Source organism: Phymastichus coffea, unplaced genomic scaffold, assembly GCF_024137745.1.
Source record: "Phymastichus coffea isolate CEN01 unplaced genomic scaffold, Cenicafe_Pcof_1.1 PCOF00101, whole genome shotgun sequence".
In the NCBI taxonomy this organism is placed as follows: Eukaryota; Metazoa; Arthropoda; class Insecta; order Hymenoptera; family Eulophidae; genus Phymastichus; species Phymastichus coffea.
The window spans coordinates 124,114-146,680 of NW_026706912.1; the positions used below are offsets into that span (position 1 = coordinate 124,114).

A 22,567-nucleotide genomic window follows, 5' to 3' on the forward strand; every position below is an offset into this window, starting at 1 on the left:
TCGCCAAGACCAGTCAGGTGATCTTGCCCTGCCCCCGTGGGCAGGGCCACTTCTACTCCTGTCGACGAAATAAAAATTCAGCTAAACATCACATGGACTATAACCCTTTATTACCCTTTCTCCTCTCTAGCTCGGAAGGGACAGCGCTAATAGAATTATCGTCAAGGACCCTGTAGGTTCAGACTGGAAGGGGGCTGTGACGGTAAGCGTCAAATTAGCGCTAGTAATATAACCTAACTGCTGCTCGCGGGGGCAGCACCTATTGGAGAGATGAGGAACGTGACGAACTCGGCGCGCGAGCAGACGGAACGCGCGCGCTTGAAATTGGACAGTGAAGCATCGACCATCATCACGCTCGTTCGCTCTTTCGTTTCGCTACTACCGATCTACGTGCCGCCAACACCGAAAACCCACGAAGATCATCCGTGCCATCGATCCAGGAGAGTGATCGCAGTTGACGAGGTGCTGTGTGCCTACGAAAGGAGAGACCTGAGCCGGCGGAGAAACGCCGCCCTCCACGAGACCGGCAGAGTATGTGAGGTTTCGCCATCGAGGGCGAAGCCGTGTGTGCGCGCATTCGCGACCCGCGACGCTAACAATAACTGTCTTCTCGCAGTGTGTGACTCTATCGTTTCCTTCGAACGTCTGCAATATCAAGGTAAGCTGGCCAGCTTAATCTTGCGATCGCGGTTGCATGATTAACAATCGATTTATAATATCCGAAGCGTGCATATAACGGCTCCAATAACGAAGAGCAGCGAGCTTTCTGACAATACGTGTTGTCGATGAGCGAGCGTCGATGTAAACAAACGCGCGGGCCGACCTTATGTAACATTTGAGTGATAATAAAAGGTTCTGTTCGTGTTACTAACAAGTGTTTTTCGATCCGCTTACTTATTTGTGCTTCCACTCACTTTCTTGTAAGTTAATTAGATTTACTGGTTGACTGACACCTATCTCCCCATGCTCTCCGGATTGCGTTTCGAGCATAAATAATTACATTCGCCCTTTCAACAAAGCCGCGCGAATAAAAATATAATTAAACGGTGTTACCCCGTTACAGTACATTATTATAATAATTGATATTAAAATGTTTGTGTTCTTATATATTCTACGTTATTTATTTACATATTTTGCAACTGTTTTAGTGTTGATAATGATATGCTGGAAAATATTGGGAAGAGCATCATTGCAACTTTTCCATCCGAGATACTATCGGCTTAATATATTGCTCCTATTGAAAAAAAAGATTCTGACTTATAAAAGAAATCAATCCTTTCAAAAGACAAATTATCTATTAAGTGAAGGAATTTGTTGTCACAGAGAAATTTTGATTTCAATGATGACAGAAAGGAACAACCTGTTCAAGAGCAAATAGAAGATCCAAGTATAAATACTGGTATAATAAAAATACGTTTTTATCTTATTGTTTTTATATTATTTTTTGTAGTAATTATAATTAAGTTTTTTAGAAAAATATTTATTATTTAAAAGATGAATTGGTGAAGAGCAGTTTAAATTGGTTGGACGAAAACGAATGTTTACCAATTAATGATATAACTCTAATGCATTAAGTTGCTACTGCTGATAATCGTTTGAACATTATCCGACAGTCAAATCAAGGCGTAACTCAGATTTCTGACAAGTATTCAGTATTAAAACAGACCAACGCATATCCTCTAATAAATCAAGATTTTTGTTACTTGGACTTAACAAAAATTACTTTGGACGCTGAAATTTTGGATAAAATATTCAAAATAATTTTGGATATCCAGGCAGTTCCACAGAAAGACATCACGGCAAAAACTCTTAAGGCAAAACTGAAATTAGATAATTTGAACGACAGTGAGTAGAGCATTATTCATTAATCAATTAAGAATGCGAAAATATTAATTTCTAATATATTTTTTTAGACTCTAAAATTGTTCTTCAGCTATTATTGCTACTTCATTTGATCCCGCCGATAGCTGTAGTAAACATAAATAAATCGACATGGAAAATTTCATAAGTGACTGCAAAGTAAGTTTAATTCAACATGCATGTGTGAATTGTGTTTATTTTTATTAAATAAAATATTTGAAAGTTATAATTAGTTAAAAATGGAATTGAAGTTCAAGTTAAAAATTGAAATAAAATATATTAGTTCATTTATTTTAATTTTTTTAGATAGATGGTGATGTAGCAAGGATAAGAAAAGAAAGATTGGATTTTACAATTAATCACAAACAAACTTTACAGCTATACATTATCATAGTAGGTGAAAGAAGCCATACATTATCATAGTAGGTGATCAATCACTCGAAGAGAATGATCATTGCCACGTTTGCATCGATAGAGTCATTTATGGTTTTGACACGACAATACAAGCTTTTAATGTTTATTTCAAGTGCTTTCATGTATTCGATCTTAAATATCCGGTTGAAAGTGAACATATACAGGGTATCCCATTTTAACTTCCCAGTAGGATATCTCAAAACTTGGCAAGGTAATCCATAAATGTTTCAAACAAAAGTTGTATGGTTCGGAGGGGGTCAACTTATGATAACCTCAAACATGACCTTGAACTTGATTTTCAAGGCAAAGGCATCTCAAGTATACAGGTTAGGCCATTTTAAATGACCCAGTCGATTTTCTCGAAAACAATAGGGGATAGCGAAAAATAGTTCAGATGAAAGTTGCCCAACTTTGAGGGGGACATATCCCTGTGACCTTGCCTTTGACCTCTAAGGTCATGTTCAAGGTCATTTGAAGGTCAACTTTGTTTTTTTAAATAGGAACCCCTATTTTTGACCCCGGATTCGAAATTCTACGTTCAGATGAGGTAATATGAGTGGGGTCATGGTTCGAAATTAGAACAAAGTAAAATTGTAATGTTTATTTTATTGTACCGGAGGATTACAAGGTCAAATACAACTTATGTCTGCTATTTACGAAGTCATTTATTAAGCATATTCTAAATATCATTCATTTAACCTCGAAGCAAATGTTCGAAGTTACCTCCATTTGTTTGGAGGCATAAATCGAACCGCCTCTGGAAATGGCGCAAAGTGCCAAGCAAAGTTTCTCTTGGTATTGCAGCGCATGCTCGGCGAATGCGACCCTGCATGTCTTCTCTATAGTTGTCGGCTGCTATTCAAAAACAACATTTTTCAAATAGCCCCATAAATAAAAGTCTGGGGATGTGAGGTCAGGTGAACTTGCAGGCCAGTTAATTGGAGCTCCTCGTCCGATCCATCTACCATTATAGTTTTCATCCAAAAAAGCCCGTACAATTCGAGCGAAATGTGGTGCTGCACCGTCCTGCTGAAGCCACATTCTTTGTCGCGTGTGTAAATCAACATCTTCCATCATTGCAGGTAACTCATCTCTTATTAGCTGTAAATAACTATTCCCGTTAACGTTTTCTTCAAAAAAATAAGGACCGATCAAATAACCATTGATGATTCCACATCAAACCATCAGGCTCCAACGCCTCTGGTGATTCACAGTTATGTGCCAATGAGGATTTTCATTCGACCAATAGTGGCAATTATGCCTATTAAGTTCTCCGTCACTTTGGAATTTAGCCTCATCAGAAAAAAGGACATAGTTGAAAAAAATTTGATCATTCTGTATCATCTATAAGGCCCATTAGCAAAACGCAATTCGCTGTTGGAAATGTGCAGGTTGTAACTCCTGGACCAAAGTAATATGATAAGCATGATATTTTAGGATTCTGAGAATTCTTAAAACTGTTCTTCTTGCTATACCATGCCATCTTTCAATTCGGCGACTGCTGGTATGAGGATCAAGGTGAATGATTGCAAGAATAACCAGAACACGTACATCATTTGCGTCATACACGTGACGCCAGCGTTGCCTAACCAAACGTCCACGACGAGCTCTCTGAGTTATGCGACTTATTTGTCTATGATCTGGGTGTTGTCAGTGAGGAAAGCGTTCAGCGTAAAGTCTAGCTGCAGCACGATAATTATTATGACTAGTCCCTAAAACCAATAACATATCCATAATCTCACTCGGCTGATAGTCAGGCATTTTTAGAGGTTTCAATGACTCAAACAAAATTAAGATCACGTAATTTCAATCGCAACTTCTAAGACTGATGGAAATAGAAAATTTGAAAAATTACTCAAATTTCATGATTAATTTTCTTTTGATGATTTTCCAAAATTTGGAACTTAAAGGAATTGAAGTTATTTTGTTTTTGTTAAGTTGAAGAATTTTTCATACATTTGTAGTATGATGTTGCATTAGTAATTTTTTGCAATGAATATTTAATTTACATATAACATCATTCTGATTTTATGTAATTACAAAATACAAATAATAACTTTAAGATTATCATCTGAATTTTGGAAAGGTGATGTCAGAATATGACAATAAATATCTACATAATTCTTTAATGAGAAAAACATAAAAACGAAAGCTTAGTCTGTAACCGAAGATGAAGGCGGAATGACCTTGAACATAACCTGAAAGTTCAAAGGCAAGGTCATACAGATATGTACCCTTGAAAGTTGAAAAAACTTGTTTGAAGAGTTTACGCTTAATCTTAGGCGTCCCAGATTATTCGGGCCGGAAAAATGACCTGTACATGGCCGTGGGGTTCATGCGGATCCCACACATATTACCTTATCTAAACGTAGAATTTCCCGCTCTTTCCGAATCCGGGGTCAAAAATAGGGGTTCCTATTTAAAAAAACAAAGTTGACCTTCAAATGACTTTGAACATGACCTTAGAGGTCAAAGGTAAGGTCACAGGTATATGTCCCCCTCAAAGTTGGGCAACTTTCATCTGAACTATTTTTCGCTAACCCCCATAGTTTCCGAGAAAATCGACTGGGTTATTTAAAATGGCCCACCCTGTATATGTGTTAAGATTAGTATTTCATTGCTTAAATATTTAAAGCTATGATATTTTCTAGTAATTAGAGTTAATTTCATAAATAATTGTAATTAATTTTAATTCTATACTTTTTCTAACATTCCATTGATCATAATCTTAGATGTTAAAAATGATTGTTTGCCCATTTTGTTCTAAATCAAGGCTTGGAGCAGAATTTATCTCTCATATAAAAATAAAATAAAGAATTAAAATGGATTGTGAAATTCAATGCTTACAAACTAACTGTAAATAACAATTTTGTAACGTATATGCATACAAAAAGCATGCTATTCGAGTACATAGTGTACTTACGAAGACTCTTGATCAGCAAAAATATTTAGAAACTGAGGATGTTCAATATTCAACTGATTCTTATGAACTTGATTTATTACCGAGAATTAGCGACCATAGACATTTCACAAAAATCAACTATTAGTATTAAGGAATTTTCCAAATTGATTTTGCGCGAATGTACTTTATTAGTAGCCAAATATTTTGCTAAACCCGTAATTAATAGAAAAAATATATTAGAAATAATTTATGCTTTTTCGAAAATATATGAAAGCCCGTTAAAATACCTTGAAAATAAATATGCAACAGTACCAGAATTGCCTCTGGAGTTCTTTGTGATACGAAAAGCTTTTAGTTTATTTAAATCTGAGCACAATGTTTTGAAGTACTTCGTTGATCAAAAAACTTTATACATGCTAAAATTTGTTCCGATAGCGTCAAATTTAAAATGTGATTCAACTAAAGGCCAGTATAAAAATGTGCAAAGACACGATTATGTACAAATTGTGCCTATGCGTTCAATATTGCTTAAATTTTTGCAACTGCTCCGGGTATTTACTTCTATACTATCTAATATAGAGAAAAGTAAAAAAAGTAATATGCTGAGTTCTCTCTTTACATGTGAGTTGTACAAAAAAATTCAATTATCATTTCCAACTGAAATAATTATTCTCATCATAATTTATAACGATGATTTTAAAATGAATAATGCAATGGGTTCTCGCAAAGTTTTTCGAAAAATTGGAGCAGTATATTTTATTATCTTAGGCATTTCTAAATACATAAATATTAAAATCATAAACACTTGGAAAATGAACCAATGTTTCGGAATTATACAGGGTGTGCCAGACCACCCGTCCACCCTTCTAGTTTTTCAAAAACGCTTTTTCAGAAAAGATGAAACATACAAAATTTCAGTAAATCAGTCAAGGTTTTCAGCGGTGACCTTTAATTTGACCTTGGAAATTATTTTCAAGGGCATATCAAGGTAAACTTGTTTTTTTTTAAATAGAAACCCTTACTTTTGACCTTGAATTCTTAAAGAGCATGAAATTTTGAGTCAAAAGTGTTTTTATAATTTTTTTTATTTGAGGCACAGTTTCCGAGAAAAAAATTCATTAACATTTGCAATTTAACATATGAAGCCTTTCAGATAATTGCAAGCCATCGGTTTCACGAGTTAAATTGCAAATTTAATGAACTTTTTTTTCGAAAACTATGAAACTTGAATATACATTCGAATGACGTGGCTTGAAGTCGATACCTTAATGAAAAAAATATCCGTTAATTTAAATTTGCATTATCAAAAGGTTATTAATTCAATTAACTGTTTCTTTTCTTTAATTAAATAATGTTATTTTCTATACTTCTTAAAATATTACCTGATAGTGTATTTATACGTAACTTGACTGCAAGTGACTTAATATGGTGTCGATTAATATATAAGAGCGAAACTATTTACATACGTTAGCGTGCGTAGAATGTGAACGAAAAAGTGTACTATTTGCGGTCAGCATGAGAGTATTTGTAATTGATATGCGTTGTTGTAAAATTATAAAATGAGGTAACTAAATATCATAATTGATGTTACGTAACAAGTGTAAATTCATTCGTTTGTTCTTCATAAAGTTTTTTCATTTCTTTATCAGCGTTCTCAGCAGGCAGCCATAACCATCAGTTGTTTGTGGTCGCGAGCACGTAATAAAATGTCTCACGGGGTCTCAGCTGTTCTGAATTTTGAACCACGTAAAATTACTATGCTGTGTAATTATGCATTAGAAACATTTGACCGTGCTAGTAGAGCGTTGTTAGGAAAAGGGGAAGTAAGTAAGGGGATAGTAAGTAAGTAAGGGAATAGTAAGAACATCGATTCGAATGATTAAATAACGATTTAAATAATAGAAAAATGTTTGTTTCTGCGTTGCTATGGTTTTTCTTTGAAAAACTCGACTGTTATTTTTTTTAGTTTCTTTGAAAGTTACGTCCTAGCTTTCGAAGTGAACGGATATAAAAGATATAATTATAATATGTAAAGTTAATGTTACTTACTTTTAAATAAACTTATAGAACAAGAAAAGAATTGTTATTATAAAGGTAAATTTTTGTTTTATTGTGAGAGACATTTAGGCGACCGTGACAGGATAGTTTTTTCGTTTCTCTCAAGTATCATCGTGAGTTTTTTATGAAGGTTGAACGCGTGTGAACGGAAAGCGCATCAAACATCTAACGTCATGGCTCCGAAACGAAAACCTGCTTCATCTCAAAACGTCCCTGTTGAGAAGCGTGCTCGTCAAACCGTTCTAGGTGTCCGTACAAGGAGCGGTGTTCGCGGTGTGCTTATTGGACCTCGCGACGCAAATCGAGGAGCTTCTGTTGCAGTTTACGATGCTGGTCGGGAAATCGTTGCTACGGACCAAGGCAACAACAACCAAACTTCTTTCGGTCCTTGCGGCATTCGTCAAGGAATAACTGTCGCTGCTATACGAGGTCGTGGAACAGACGCTAACAAACTTGAAGATTTTAATCTTCCTTCCGATCTATTTGCTGACAAACCGGTCAATGATCCTGATGAACTGTCTGCCGATCGATATGGTCGTGACCTTCAATTGACCTTGAAAATGACCCTCAAGGTCGAAGTTAAGGTCACCACAAGATGCCCCTTTCAAAATGCAATAATTTTATCTACATCATTTTTCTCTAAACTATACCAATCTTAGGTTAGTTAGGTGGAAAGATTAAGAAAAAAATAACATTGAACTTTAGGTGATGTTGGGGGCGACTTTGGTAGTCACCCAGACCCCACGTATAATAGGTCATCTAAACGTAGAATTTCCCGCTCTTTCCGAATCCGGGATCAAAAATATGGGGGTTTCTATTTAAAAAAACAAAGTTGACCTTCGGATGAAACATGTTTCACGCATCCTTACCTTAAAAAAGATTTCTGGGTGCTTCAATTAAAATGGTCTACCCTGTATATAATTCTTAGATATGGATTATCCGTGTTTGTAAACAATCGATGTAAAAGTAATCTATTTTCTCATCGTATGGTAAAAATAAGGTGGTACCTTGAACCATCGCTTCTTTACAAAATGGCGGAAAAAACGAATTTTTTTTTTTCAATCTTCATCAACTTTTTTCTCAAAATCTATGGTCTTTAGAAAAAAATTCATAAAAACAAAAATGCCTTAGAATCGCTCGAGGAACATTCTCAAATTTTTTCAGAATTTTTTGAGACAATTTTTGATTTTCCGGGAAACTTGGGAAATGGAATTTTCAAAAATGTCTCCAAAAATTCTGAAAAAATTTTAGGATGTTTCTCGAGTGATTCTAAGACATTTTTGTTCTTATGAATTTTTTTCTAAAGTCCATAGATTTCGAGAAAAAAATTGATAAAGTGAACATAGCGGCCGAAACGAATTTTTATTTTTTCAACTTTATCAATTTTTTTCTCGAAATCTATGGACTTTAGAAAAAAATTCATAAGAACAAAAATGTCTTAGAATCACTTGAGAAACATCCTAAAAATTTTTCAGAATTTTTGGAGACATTTTTGAAAATTCCATTTCCCAAGTTTCCCGGAAAATCAAAAATTGTCTCAAAAAATTCTGAAACAATTTGAGAATGTTCCTCGAGCGATTCTAAGGCATTTTTGTTTTTATGAATTTTTTTCTAAAGACCATAGATTTTGAGAAAAAAGTTGATGAAGATTGAAAAAAAAAAATTCGTTTTTTCCGCCATTTTGTAAAGAAGCGATGGTTCAAGGTAAACAAAAAAATTTCCTGTTAAACTTCAAATCCCATGATCACCTTTGATCACGGTCGCAAGGTGATATCTTCACCGTAACACTTCGAAAAAAAATCCTAAAAATTTTTTTTTTCGAAAATTTAGGTGTTTTTTATGTTTCAATCGAGCATATCTCTTTTCCTGTGAGTTTTATCATGATTTTGGCAACGGATTCTGAAAGAGCATGCAATTTTACATCAGAATATGTGGTTCAAGAATTTTTTCAACGCCAATTACATAGGAAAAAATCACTTTGAAAACGTGCAAGAAATTTTGACATTTTGGACGTTAATGGGTTAAGCAGTTTTCCATATCACAAAGTTATTGTGTTGTCATATATCATTAAACTGCTATGTCGAAAAAAAATTATAGTCGCTGGAATATATTATGTTGTGTCATCACACTGCTTAATTGACATTCAATTAGTAATCTGAAGATTATTTTATATAAATTATTATTATATTATTAAATATAATATTTTATATTATTAAATATAATAATTATATTATAAAATGAATTATATTATTTTTATATAAATTATAATGAGAAATTGAAAAGCAGTAGTTGAAAATAAATCAAATATGTTATCTCAATAATACAGAACAATATTGTGTGAAAAATCAGCAATTATGATGTCTACATTAAATTAACATTCACTGCTCAAAAAGCGGCTAGATTTTTTGACATTCTAGAGCATGTTTATTTGAATTTTTTTTGAGAAATCGAATAAAATATACCTCATGTTAGGGTAGAAGCAGAAGGCAAAATAAAAATCAAAATAAGTAATTTTTGTTTTGTCTGAAACAGTGTTCTTATGAGTTCTAAAAATGTAAGAAAATTGCGAAAATATACTTACGTGTTAGAAATTTTTTTCAAGAATATAACTAAATAAAGATCACCAAAATTGTTGAAATAGGTGTAAAAAACATTTCTTCTTTTCTTTATTCCGTTCCTAAAGGATCTTAAAGATTGAAAATTGATGAAAAGATGTTTCTTTCTTACTATGCCAAATGTATATTCCTAATTAGTTTTTTTAAATAATTTCACATATAAAAAAATAGTAAAACATAATAAAATAATTGACAGCAAGAAAAAATAAATTTGTAGGATTTTTCATTAAATAAAAAAATTATTTATCAAAATAATTATTACAATTAGATGCCTTATAGTATATATATCAATAAAGACAATATTGATCATATAATTATAAAAACCAAAAAAGTAAATCAAAATAAACAAAATTTAAAAATCGCAAAAACAATACTTCTTCTCAATAAAGCAAAATAGTTTGACGAAGGAAACAATTATCTTTATTTTAAAATTATTTTCATTGAGATTTGCAAGTAACTGATAAAAAAATCTCTCGTTTCTTTAGTATAAAAAAAATCTTAGTTTTAACGTATTTTTCGATGACAAAACGAAAATAAAAAATTATCAATGATATCAGGAACAATTAGATTAATACCAATATTACAAAATCTGAGACGATTTCTCTTTAAATTGAGACCTGTATCTTCGCAATTGACTGTCAAAATTGAATTGAGCGATGAGTCAGAGATCAACGTTCTTTGCGGGTAGTATTAGGACGTGGCGTCGATGAGACGGGATGACGATAATAGAATGGGAGGTAAAATATTAATCACCTGTTTGCGCATGGGCGTCGAGCAGTCGTCTTTGCTGCGTTCAAACTTTTCAAACTTGAAACTATTGCTGCGGTAGAGTTCGTTGTCACTGTATTGGCGGCGGCATAAGCGACGTGTGAGTCGGCGAGGCCGGCAGGGTGCGCACTCGCTGGGCAATTCCCAGTGCAGCTGAAGCATCGCAAGCTCAGCACTGCAGCGAGCCATGGCACAGTCGGCGGCACGGCGTACGCGACATTTGACTTTCTTTATTGGACCGTCAGATGCTGCTATGGTCATTGTTGGTATTACCTGGCCTCGATCTTGACATTGTTGCTGATGTCGCTGATACTGGCTACTGACTGGATACATACAGAGTCGGGCTTCGCTCGGACAGTCGCAAATCTTGGCAGAGCCGTGGGGACAGGGTGGTGTTAGGATCTGCTGCTGTTGCTGCAAATTTGCGAACAATACGGACGGACCTTGAGGAGTTCCGCGCCGCCGCCAATTGTAGCTTACTCCGGTACCGTGCCGGCATGGTTGTTCCGTGCACTCGCATCTGCAATGCAATATTATGTGATTTTCGAACGTATTTTTCAATAGTTCTCTTAATATTAAATCCACTATCCTTACGCTATTGTTCTTCATTTTTACTTAAGTATTTTGCAATTTTTTACATTTTATTTTGAATTACTATCCGAGCTATTATTCGCAGAAACACTCATTCACTATACGTACTATATTATTTTATTACATTTGCATAACTTCAGACTATTGTGCATTTCTTAAACTATTGTTTGTTCAATGAAAAAGCGAGGAAATTGCATATATAGCGATTCAGCAGGCATATTGAGTGTTATTCAAGTCAGTTTGTGTGCAGCTTTATTTGAATCACATAAAAAAATGGAATCAAACGAATTATCAAATTTTTGTAAAAGTGATTTATTGTTAGAGAATTAAATTTATTATTAAAGATTACTTTTCAAGAAAGATAATATGTTTGAAAGAAAATTCATTTAATAATTTATAGGTAATCTTTACGAACGACATTATTGAGTTATTGCAGGGGACTAGAAAAATGCATAACTTTAATCCTAAAATGCCGAAATGAAAGTTAGCTGAATTGCGAAACTGATTGTGAACGATATTGTGAAAAGCAACTCGATATCGAGATGGTATGTAAAGTTTGCCGAGGAAAATCCAGTCAGAGAAAATTTAAGTTGCATAGCTGATATCGAAATGAAACAGAGGAGAGACGTACCTCCGAGAATGCCTCGGTCCAGCTGGTCTGTGTGTGTGTATATAAGGTTTGCTCTCGGGAGGGCATTTGCAGTAGAACGGTGACGAACGTTGCCTCTTACGGACTTTGATAACTACAGGGTGAATAAGGCACGGCTGTGTCTGACAGCTGCAGACAATGGCCTGAGGACTTCGAACACGCTTCATATCCAACTGTCTTTGCTTTTGGTCATCACAATGGTCAGGCAACTGCTGTTGTGTTAATTGACTATCATTCAGGGATACTATCTTTGTGCCAGCTCGGCAACTAGCACTTTTCACGCGTCTCCAAACCCGCTCCATCTGATGGCTGTTATCCAACTGATCATAAAACCGTACTCGGCTGCGTTGATTAGGCGCCTGCGTACTACCTCCTATTCCTGAACACAGTAACCGATACTGTTTCTCTCTCTATATGTATATATACGTATGTATGTGCGTATTTATGTGTTGTATTTCTTCGGCTTCTAAAGCAATGTTTACATATTATAGCAATATTTACATACCACCGCAAGGTGGCTGCTACTATCTTCACGCTACACGATTACGTGATTAATGAATGAAACAGAGTCTTCTAGTATCGGTCGGCACCCGTAGTAAATTTTATCAAGCATTTCAACTACAAACTCTTATGCAATCTGCTACAAGCGCTCGGCTTGTCCATAACTTTTGATTTATACAAACCAACACATTTTATACTCTAAGATAAGTTACCACTGTATCTATTTTTTTTCCAAATTCAACTGCTTCGTATTACTTTTTTACAACTTTTGTCCAATCACATGTGCATCCTACATATTGGTCATAAACTTTTCATGAATTCATAAAGACTTTCATACATTTTTTTCGGTTTTTAAATGCGATTTTGTGTATTTCATATGCTTATTATTATTTATCTCACTATAATATAATTTAAACAGTATAATACTTTTAACCAATATTTGTACATATTGAACCACTTTACAACAGTAATTCAATGATCAATTAAACGAACAAAACATTATGACGATCTTATTTTAGAATAACAGAAAAATTTTAACCAATATTTGTACATATTGAACCACTTTACAACAGTAATTCAATGATCAATTAAACGAACATAACATTATGACGATCTTATTTTAGAATAACAGAAAAACTAGATTGTCGTCAAAAAAACATTTTGTTTAATATTTTTGTCTTTAATTCAGCTATGTGTTTCATAACTAAAAATAATCTAAAACGTTCAAAAAATTATACACAGAGTATACAAATAATTTCCAATTCTTGCGCCATATTATTACGGCATATTACTAAACCAATCATATATGCCATAACCTCTATCTACAACTGTGAAATCGCCATCAATAGAGGCTTCACTCTTCATCATTCTCCTTTTTAGTAAAGAAAAAACTCAGCTAAAAAAACGCTGCAAACTGGATTGATAGATTGTTTTCTTAAAAGTTTAGTAGAAATAGAACTTTTCTAAAAAAGATGTTCATCTCTTATCTTTTTGTAATATATTATTATTCATGTTTTAATAAAATTTTTTCAAAATAAATGGAAATAAACATTAAACTGAAAGAATTTGAGAACTACTAAACACTTATCTAAATATACCGTTAGGCTTTTTCAAAGCACATAAAAATTAATGTTCTATAGGCAAAACAAATTTTTTATAATTAAAAAAATCTATGTACAATACATAAGAAATTTCATAATTAGTTGAATAGTTTTCATATTTCTATTCTAATCAACCGTTTTAAGTGCAATATATATCTATACCCAACTTTTAACGACCAAACTGTAAACAATGTAAGAGTTTCAAGTGGTTGCATTTCGAGATTGTTCAATAACAAATTATGGCGCATAATGATTAAAGACTATACTGATACTACAGGCCTTTCATAAAAATAATCATCAAATAAGTGGCGTCGCTATTTGATAACAAATATTTTCTTTTCATCAAAATTTAATATGACGTCACGATACATATTATTGATTTTTATATTTAAAATAATATTTAGATCAGTCAATCTTTATAAGCATCCCTATTACTCTATTTTATGTATGAAGTTATATTAACTAGTAATATGTATTATTCACTAATAAAAAGTGAATTTAATAAACCATGGTTCGTCAATTTTTTTGTACTGCGCAGGCGCCTAATTTGCGGATTTACATGGTACTGGCGGTTTGTTATTCTAAAATTACAATGTGATATAATAATTTTGAGATTTTGAAAGGTCACTTTATTTTCACTTTTTCTAGAAAAATTGTTTTTCGCTATAACTTTGCTGTTTTTAGTATTATATGCTTATGATCTCATTACTCGATACTATTGTTAGACATATGTAATTTAGGTTAATACATATGACGATTTCTGTACAAATGACGTTAACCCTTAACTGCTATGTAGAGTAGATTTACTCCAGACAATTTTTAACAATTAATAAAATTTATTATTTTTTTTCAACAGTTTTTTTCAGTGTATGTAACATTAAAAATGGTTAACCTGACTATTTTTTTGGTAGTAAAAGGTTTGAATTATACTAGAAAAAAATTTCATAGCAAAATATCTAAAATTCTCTGATTTATTCGATGTTTTTCAGGCTGGGGTAGATTTACCCCACTGAGCGCAGTTACGTGGCCAAAATGAGGTGTAAAAGTTAAGGGTTAACAGTATTTTGTTATATTTTGTGTTATTGTTACTTCGTACTAATAATTTTTTTGATAAGAATGTAACATTCGATTAACGCTTGTGTCTTGGTAATGATGATAAAATATGTTACCAGGATGTCACCAAATTTACAAATAAAATTTGGTTTGAAAAGATCTTAAGGGGAAAGATTAATTTGATTGCTCAAAAAAAAATTATTCAAGTTTAAACTACATCGTGCAAGCCGCTTAAAAAAACTGTTATGAAACAAAAATATCCAAAGTATTAAATAGATTTAAATGCACATATTATAAGTTTATTTTTGTAAACGAAATCGACTATTATAAGGAAGAAATAATTTATAAACGGCTAAAATTTTGAATTTAAATAGTAAATAAGAATAATGAATGATAAAATATTAATAGAATTTGTAATAAACTTTGCGAGGTTGCTAATTATCCGCGTAAATGTGATCGTGTTCGTCGCGAGATTGAATAAGTTCTAAGTTATTACGAGTTCTGGCACGTTCGATATTGAGACTAGAAACTTAAGATAGATTTATCAAAAAATTGTAAATTTGCCAGAACTTCTATCAATTTCTGAACAATATATCATTGAATATTTTGTGCAAATTTGTATAGGTTTTGTATACTTGTTGCCAAAGAAAAAATTTATAAATAAATATATGTATGTTATTCACAAGTTTCAATGACTTTTTTCAACTTCTAGAAAAGGTAAATTCACTTAAATTTGTAGTACTATTTATAATACTTTTACAAGTTTACTAAACTGTCGACAAAGAAAAAGTTGCTAAAAAATATATGTAAATTTAGCGCAATTTTACTGTAAGTTATACCAGGGCAAGCATTTAAAACTTTTAACACACATAATAGTCTTGCCAAGTTTAGATATTTGTGTTATTACGAATCGTTAATATGATCATGTAAGTTCATTCAAATTTTTAATACTTCTGATTATGTTACCAAAACATTTATAAATCTACGGTAAATTTCTAATCGATATTTTTCAATTTTCGAATTATAATTTTTCCAAATCCTGAACTAATAGCGTACTTATTAATTCAGTAGCCATGTATTATAGTACTTGTAGTAAAAATAGAATAATCCTCATTACATGAGATCAATTTACTTAGTTATTTAACAGTTTATTTCTGTATACTTGCTGAAAAAACAATATCCTTGACAAAATCTTTAATAAAAAAGTAACAAATATATACGATTGAATAGATGTTAACAGCCAATAGGTTATTATTATGTACTGAACATATAAAGTCGTTGTTACAAAATATTCTAGGAAGATACACTCAAACATATTTTTAAAGCCATACTTGATTACACAAGTATACAAATAATATATAATTTTCTGTATCACAAGCAAGCTATCGCATTCCCGAAGAATTTTGGTGCACTGAATCCAAATCTGGCCTCAGAATTGTTGCATCATGTCAGGTTTTTGAAATATCCTAACCTAAAATTGCAAAAAACACTGCTTTTTGATATATTCGAGGTTATGTAGCATCATAAATAAATTTTTCATAGAAAACAATTTAAAGCCGCTTAATATAATTCTTCCTCTTTCAAATGCCGTTGAGTTTGCCTAAATATCTTTTTTTATCGCCAAGATATCGAATTTTGAAATGTTCATATTTGGGCAATTCTTGGCTATTTGAAACAGTTTTAAACTTCAAATCACCAATTTGGTTCAAAGTTCGTAGACTTGTACCTATACAGAGGTCAACATCTGTGCAGAGTTTTAGATTAAAATATTGATAAGGGGCCGACTTATCAACTGTTGAAAAAATATTGGACTTTTTTTTATTAATTCGATTTCTCGGAGACTAATAAAGATATGGACAAGGAACACAATCACTGCATGCATTCATTCCAGTTAGTGATGACAATACAACGGAAATTAAAGTAAAAAAAACTTCATACTCTTGTATAGTAAGAGCATCTTTTAATTGACTATACATGCTACTTTCAAAAGTTTCATATTCTTCTTGACTACAGTAAATAAACGTTATTTTAGGCATAACTTGCTTCGCCCATTTGTAAAATTCTGCAGAATTACTTATGATTTTACCGAGCAAGCTTTCTCGTCGAGCTAATCTTTTTATATCTCCACCAATTCCATCACATGGACTTTTAACATGATAACTTGCAAAAAAATGCCACTCTGCTCTAAATAGAATAAATGCCGTAATATCGAACTAAGTTTAGAAAATTCATTCTATTTTTATATTGGCTTCCGGCACCATCACTAACATAAATAATTTTTTTTATAGTATTTTGAAATGTATTTTTGACGAATTCAATTAAATTTTTTTGATATTGTGACGTCGGTTGACGAAACAATTCTCAGGCGCACTTTTTGGTCTATCCTTGCGGACAATAACCGGGACGTGCGTTACCACTATCGCGGGAAATTCCTTTTTTCGGCGACGGGGGATCGAAGCTTTGCTGTACCACACGCTAGGCAATATAGCAATACTTCGCGTTATTTTACCACACTCTTGGCAATAAAATAACGTAAAGGGAGCCTATCTAATATGCACTCGACCACACGCTTGGCAATCGAGTGTAACTATCTAAGAAAGAAAATCCCGTACGCGAAACTAGGAAGAGTAAGGAGAGAGAAGTTAAAGGAGAGTAGTTAGAATGTAAAAAAATTTTATTTAATTTTTCTTACTCACTTTTATAATGGTTTTCCCACACACACACTAAAAGATTGACTGGGTCTGGACGAACTTGAAGAATAGATAACGAATTCAAATAAATTGTACGAACTGAATGAACTAAATCTGAGCTACTAACTTTGAACGAACTGAATTTCGAAAAAATTAATAATGTAATGCCTGAATTTTCGTGAAAAGATCTCTTTTATACTTTTTTACAAGAGACTCCCACTCGAAAATCTTTGTCATTTTTGGGCAGGAAGAACTAAAATTTTCTCAACTTAATTGGTTGGAAAATTTGGGGAGTATCTCAGCGTAAGCAAGGTTCGAATCCTAATTGGCCGGGGGCGGAGTGTGCGGGTGTGGCTTCATTTTAGTGTTTTGGGCCCTCTTCGCATAGATGGCCCTCTATGTACTATTCTGGCCTTTATCTATTTAAACTAATTTTATTTAAAATTAATAGTGTGTGTGGTACTCTAATTTTACAAAAATGTTTCTTAATCTATAATAAAACTAAATGATAGAACAAAAGTTAAGAATTACATTTATCTAAGAACAATTAGGATATTAATAGTTTTAACTATTAATTGATTATTAAAAAGTTTTGAGAAATGCTGAAAAAATCAGAGTTAATTGCAACAAACATAATTAATAACTTTCATTCAAGTTATTCTTAAATTGTCTAACGCAAAGTTGAGCGCACCCAACAATTATATATACGAAACTCGTAAAGAAAATGAACCAATAAATACGGGAAGACAAATTTCGCAATTTTTCGAGAGACCTGCAAGCAAATCTGTTTCCTTTAATTTAAAATAAATTAGCAAAAATGAAAATAAATTATTTAAAATAAAATAATAGTACTGTTGGCAGGATGCACATGTGCGCTACAGATCTCTTCTTTCTAAACATGCGCGCAATCTGACTACTCCGGATGACGCGATCGTAAAATCGCCCTGATAATCTCCAGTACCCGAAAGTCGCCAGATGCACGAGCCGAAAACTGCCGTTCACAGGAAAAATCGTTTTTATTCATCCGCACGCAGTTTTTCATCTTAATTTACGAGCTAAATGTGTGGTCGGTATTTTTTTCTTTATTCTCTCTTTTTTTTTTGAACCGCCGTTACACCCCCACACTTAAACGATTGCGTAAGGAGTGAAACGAGGAAAAGCAATCTAAACTTAAGATATGGTTCTAAGGATCTTGTCACACAAAATTATAGACATGAAGAGAATGAAATTAAAGATATATATATAAAAAAAAAATTCCTTGGCTTCAACATGAAAGAAACCCAAATGATGGCTTGAGAGACGTAGATTGAGTTGGTGAAGTAGGATTATTTTGCTTATTCTCAGTTGTTTCATTTTTTGTAGGGTGCAAAGATGGATATAGATAATCCTTTTCCGGCGCTGAAGCGTCATTCTTTGCTGGTTCTGTGGTATTTTCTGTCACCGTAACTTTCGGTGCTAAGTGTATCAAAAGCGTAGTTAAGCTGTTCCATATGGCGCCGATTAAATGGAAAGACCATCCATAAATGCTGTGGAGAGTTATTCCATTTATGAAAATCTCTATTAGTTTCTTAATGGTTTGTATAATTAACAAAATTGCAAATATTCCGGCACTGAATGTTCCGAAAGTCATAAATTTAGTCCACATTTTGTTCCAAGTATTGATCACAAACTTTTCCATCACATTTTCATTCAAGAGTCCTGTAATTATTTCTTCACGATCCTTGATGGCATGTCCACGAATCACTCGAACTACGTCGTTCACTGTTGTGGGTCGTTCCATAGGAAACATGATACGATTGGTCAGATCTTGTAGGTCTTTTTCCGTGTATATTCCACTGGTAGCAAGTGCGGGGATATTCTGATATTTCCATGTTAATCCAGAAAAAGGTTTGAGAGTAGTAGGGACTTTAGCCTCTACTGCTCTAGGTAAAAACTTATACCAATCTTCATTGAAATAGAAAAATGTGGGTAGCAAAACGTTGCAATCAACTATTGTTCCATGTGCTTTCAAAATGTGAGTTTTCGGAGATAAAAATTTTGTATGATTATTATGAATCACTTTCAGTTCAGCATAACACTCTTCACTTTGCGAGACTTTCACATCAACAGGTATGCATTTAACTATATGTACTACTTCACCTGCCGTCACAGCCATATATCCAGGTCCCTTCATGAGATTGTAAGCAAATTGATCAGGAGATTGCGTAGCAATAGCAAGTGCATTTTTCAAAATATCTCTTTCTTGACTACAACGTTGTACAACAACATCTTTATACAAATTTGTTATTTGTAACTTAATATAACGCTCCATAAATACAAACTTTGAATTTATATACGCAAATATATCTAAATTACTTAATGAAATTTTCTTACTAGGAAATAACATATCGTTCTTAACCTTGTGTATGAACAATTTTGGATGTTCGGTATCACTAATCTCATAACCGCATGTATATCGCTTAGACTTTGTTATTAATGCAAAAGTGATATCTTGCGTAGTTAAAGAGAACAGAGTTTGTCCAGTTTCACTTGTAACTTCATTAGCTACACCGTTATATAACACATTATATCGATTAATAGAACAAGAGTCGCGTGGTGCCCTTTCCCAAAATGTATATCCTCCCTCTGAATCGATACATTGTTCATTCCCAAATTTACATCTAACACCGCTACGCAAAATTATTTGATCGTTATTTAAATCGACGGAAGCGGTATATTCTTGGATGGTTATTTTGATCTTGGCTTGGACTAACACGCTACTCCAAGTTCCATAAACATCGGAGTAACTACCGGAGGTACACTTCCCATCTTGATTTACAGAGCCGGCAAGTATTGCTGGTCTAATCGAAGTTTGATTAATTTTTATATCGCGAAATATATGTACATTATCGAAATACAAAGTACCGCTTTTATATAAATCATAACAATTTTGTCGGCTTACATCCATTAAGTATTCGATCGCACCATTTTCTACAATCGAATTGTGCGAGTGCATTCCACAATAATAAACCGTTCTATCTATTTGAATTTTACATTGAATTACATGCGTATCTTCGAAGTTGTTTAATTGTAACAAATGAATATGCTGTCTCGTTATATTAATATTTGTGGAAGGCACTTCACACTCTCCTACATCTAATAAGGATACAGTTGTTATGTTGAGTGATCTTCCTCCACAGTCGTATCCTATAATGGCCGTTACTGGAATAGCTATTGTAAGGGATAGCAGTAAAAAAAAGAAGAATGAATGCATCTTTCGTCTGTAATCAGAAAAATATTTTATTATATGTTCTTTCCTTTTGTTATTCATGTTTTATCAATATGTGAAACCCGAAGTCTATTCGCGTGTACAACTTTACTACCCTTTTTTATTTCTATTTTGACATTATTTCTCGGTAATATGGCTATAATTTTAAAAGGACCCGAATAATGATCACCAAATTTCCCGGGCTTGGGTCCAGATTTCAAAAATACATAATCACCTAACTTAAAATTAACTGGATTTATATGTTGATCGTAATATTTTTTTGATTTGAATTTGGAAGCTATTAAGTTCTCGTATGCCAATTTTTGAATTCCTGTGAGTCGTGTTACTAAGTCAGTTATATATCCCTTATAAGTCGGCACCATGTCAGCTTCACGTAAGGGGTTACTGGATGGCAATCGGGCTAATCGACCGAAAACAACTTCGAATGGGGTATGTTTAGTGCTTTCTTGAACGCAGGTGTTATAATTTAACATGGCTAAGTCGAGCCATTCGTCCCAATTATTGTCTATTTCTGTGTATTGCTTTAAATACTCAGCAAGAGCGTGATGTGATCTCTCTAAAGAACCATTAGACTGCGGTCGAAAGGCGGTGGTTCAGGTTGGAGATCTGGTTTATCGGGTGATTCTAATTGTTTATTCAATTTACTTTGTCTTCTAGTAGTAACGTTTACATTTAGAATCATATTATCTTGGTTTGCTAATTCATGCGGATTTCTCGATAAGGCATCTGCTGTTGCATTGGCGGTTCCCGGACGATAAATGATCTGGTAGTCGTATTCAGATAACTTAAATCTCCATTTAAGTATTCTAGTGTTAAGATCGGCGGTTTTAAACCAAACTAAGGGCTGATGGTCGGTAATAATAATTATTGGTCTACCGTAGACATAAGACTTGAAAGCGTTAACACTTTGTACCACTGCTAAGGCTTCTTTTTCATACACTTCATAATTCAATTCGGGTCCGCGCAAGACCCGTGAAAAGTATGCGATAGGTCGATCAGTGCCAATTGGTCCTTGTGAGAGGATCCCTGCAATGGCATAACCGGAAGCATCAGTTCTGATGTTATATCCTCTAGACAAATCTGGGAATTGTAGAAGAGGAGCATTACAAAGTAACTCTTTTAATTCACAAAATGCTTTCTCAGTCTTTTCGTTCCATTCAAATGGAACATCTTTGCTTAAAAGTTTCGTAAGGGGTTTAGATATTTTGGCGAAATCTTTAATGAATCGTCTGTAATACCCGGCTAAACCTAGAAATTGGCGAATATTTTTAACGTTTCTTGGCCTGGGAAACTCTTTAACAGCTATGACTTTCTATGGGTCAACTTCTAGACCCTCTGCGCTAATAACATGCCCTAAATATGTAACCTTATGTCTAAGAAACTTACATTTAGTAATTTGTAATTTTAATCCTGCTTTTCTCAATCTATCTGCTAATAATGCAAATTTGCGGTCATGTTCATCAATAGTATTAGCATAAATCACGATATCATCTAAATATACAAATAGGTCTAATCCTTGTAGGCCGCGAAGCAGCGTATCCATTAGACGTTGAAAAGTTGCGGGTGCATTCTTCAACCCGAACGGCATACGAACAAACTCATAATGGCCGAACGGAGTACTAAAAGCAGTCTTATGTGCATGCTTAGGATGCATTCTAATTTGGAAAAAACCCATGGCTAAGTCCAAAACTGTGTACCATTTAGCGCCACCAATTTGATCAAAAATATTACAGATATTTGGTATTGGATAAGAATCAGCGATTGTTTTCTCGTTGAGTTCTCTCATATCAAGTACCATTCTGCCATTTTCATCAGTGGCTTTTGGCACTATCCAAATAGGTGTGTTATAAGATGAATTCGATTCACGAATTATTCCGGCTTTCAACAACTTATTAACGTGATAATTTAGTTTATCTTTCATGGCATGCGGAAACTGATATTGTTTACAATTGATTGGTATTTCATCCACAGTATTAATTTCATGCATAACTAAATCAGTGCCAGGTAAATCGTCACCAGGTAGGTAGAATACATCTCTGAACTTATTTACTAATTCAACAACGTATTCTTTCTCTTCTTTATTCACATGGTCTAAATC

General features: G+C 33.4%; 1 protein-coding gene across 1 annotated transcript in view; it reads right to left on the reverse strand.

Annotated features, from left to right (window-relative positions):
• Positions 1-12,159, reverse strand: part of LOC131670143 (uncharacterized) — a 122,351-nt gene extending 110,192 nt beyond the window's left edge. Inside the window, exons 1-2 of the mRNA XM_058945528.1 lie at positions 11,840-12,159; positions 10,603-11,137 (exon numbers count right to left, since the gene is read on the reverse strand). Coding sequence (XP_058801511.1) covers positions 10,603-11,137; positions 11,840-12,159 — 855 coding nt within the window. The remainder of the gene's footprint in view (positions 1-10,602; positions 11,138-11,839) is intronic.
• Between the last annotated feature and the right edge of the window lie 10,408 nt (positions 12,160-22,567).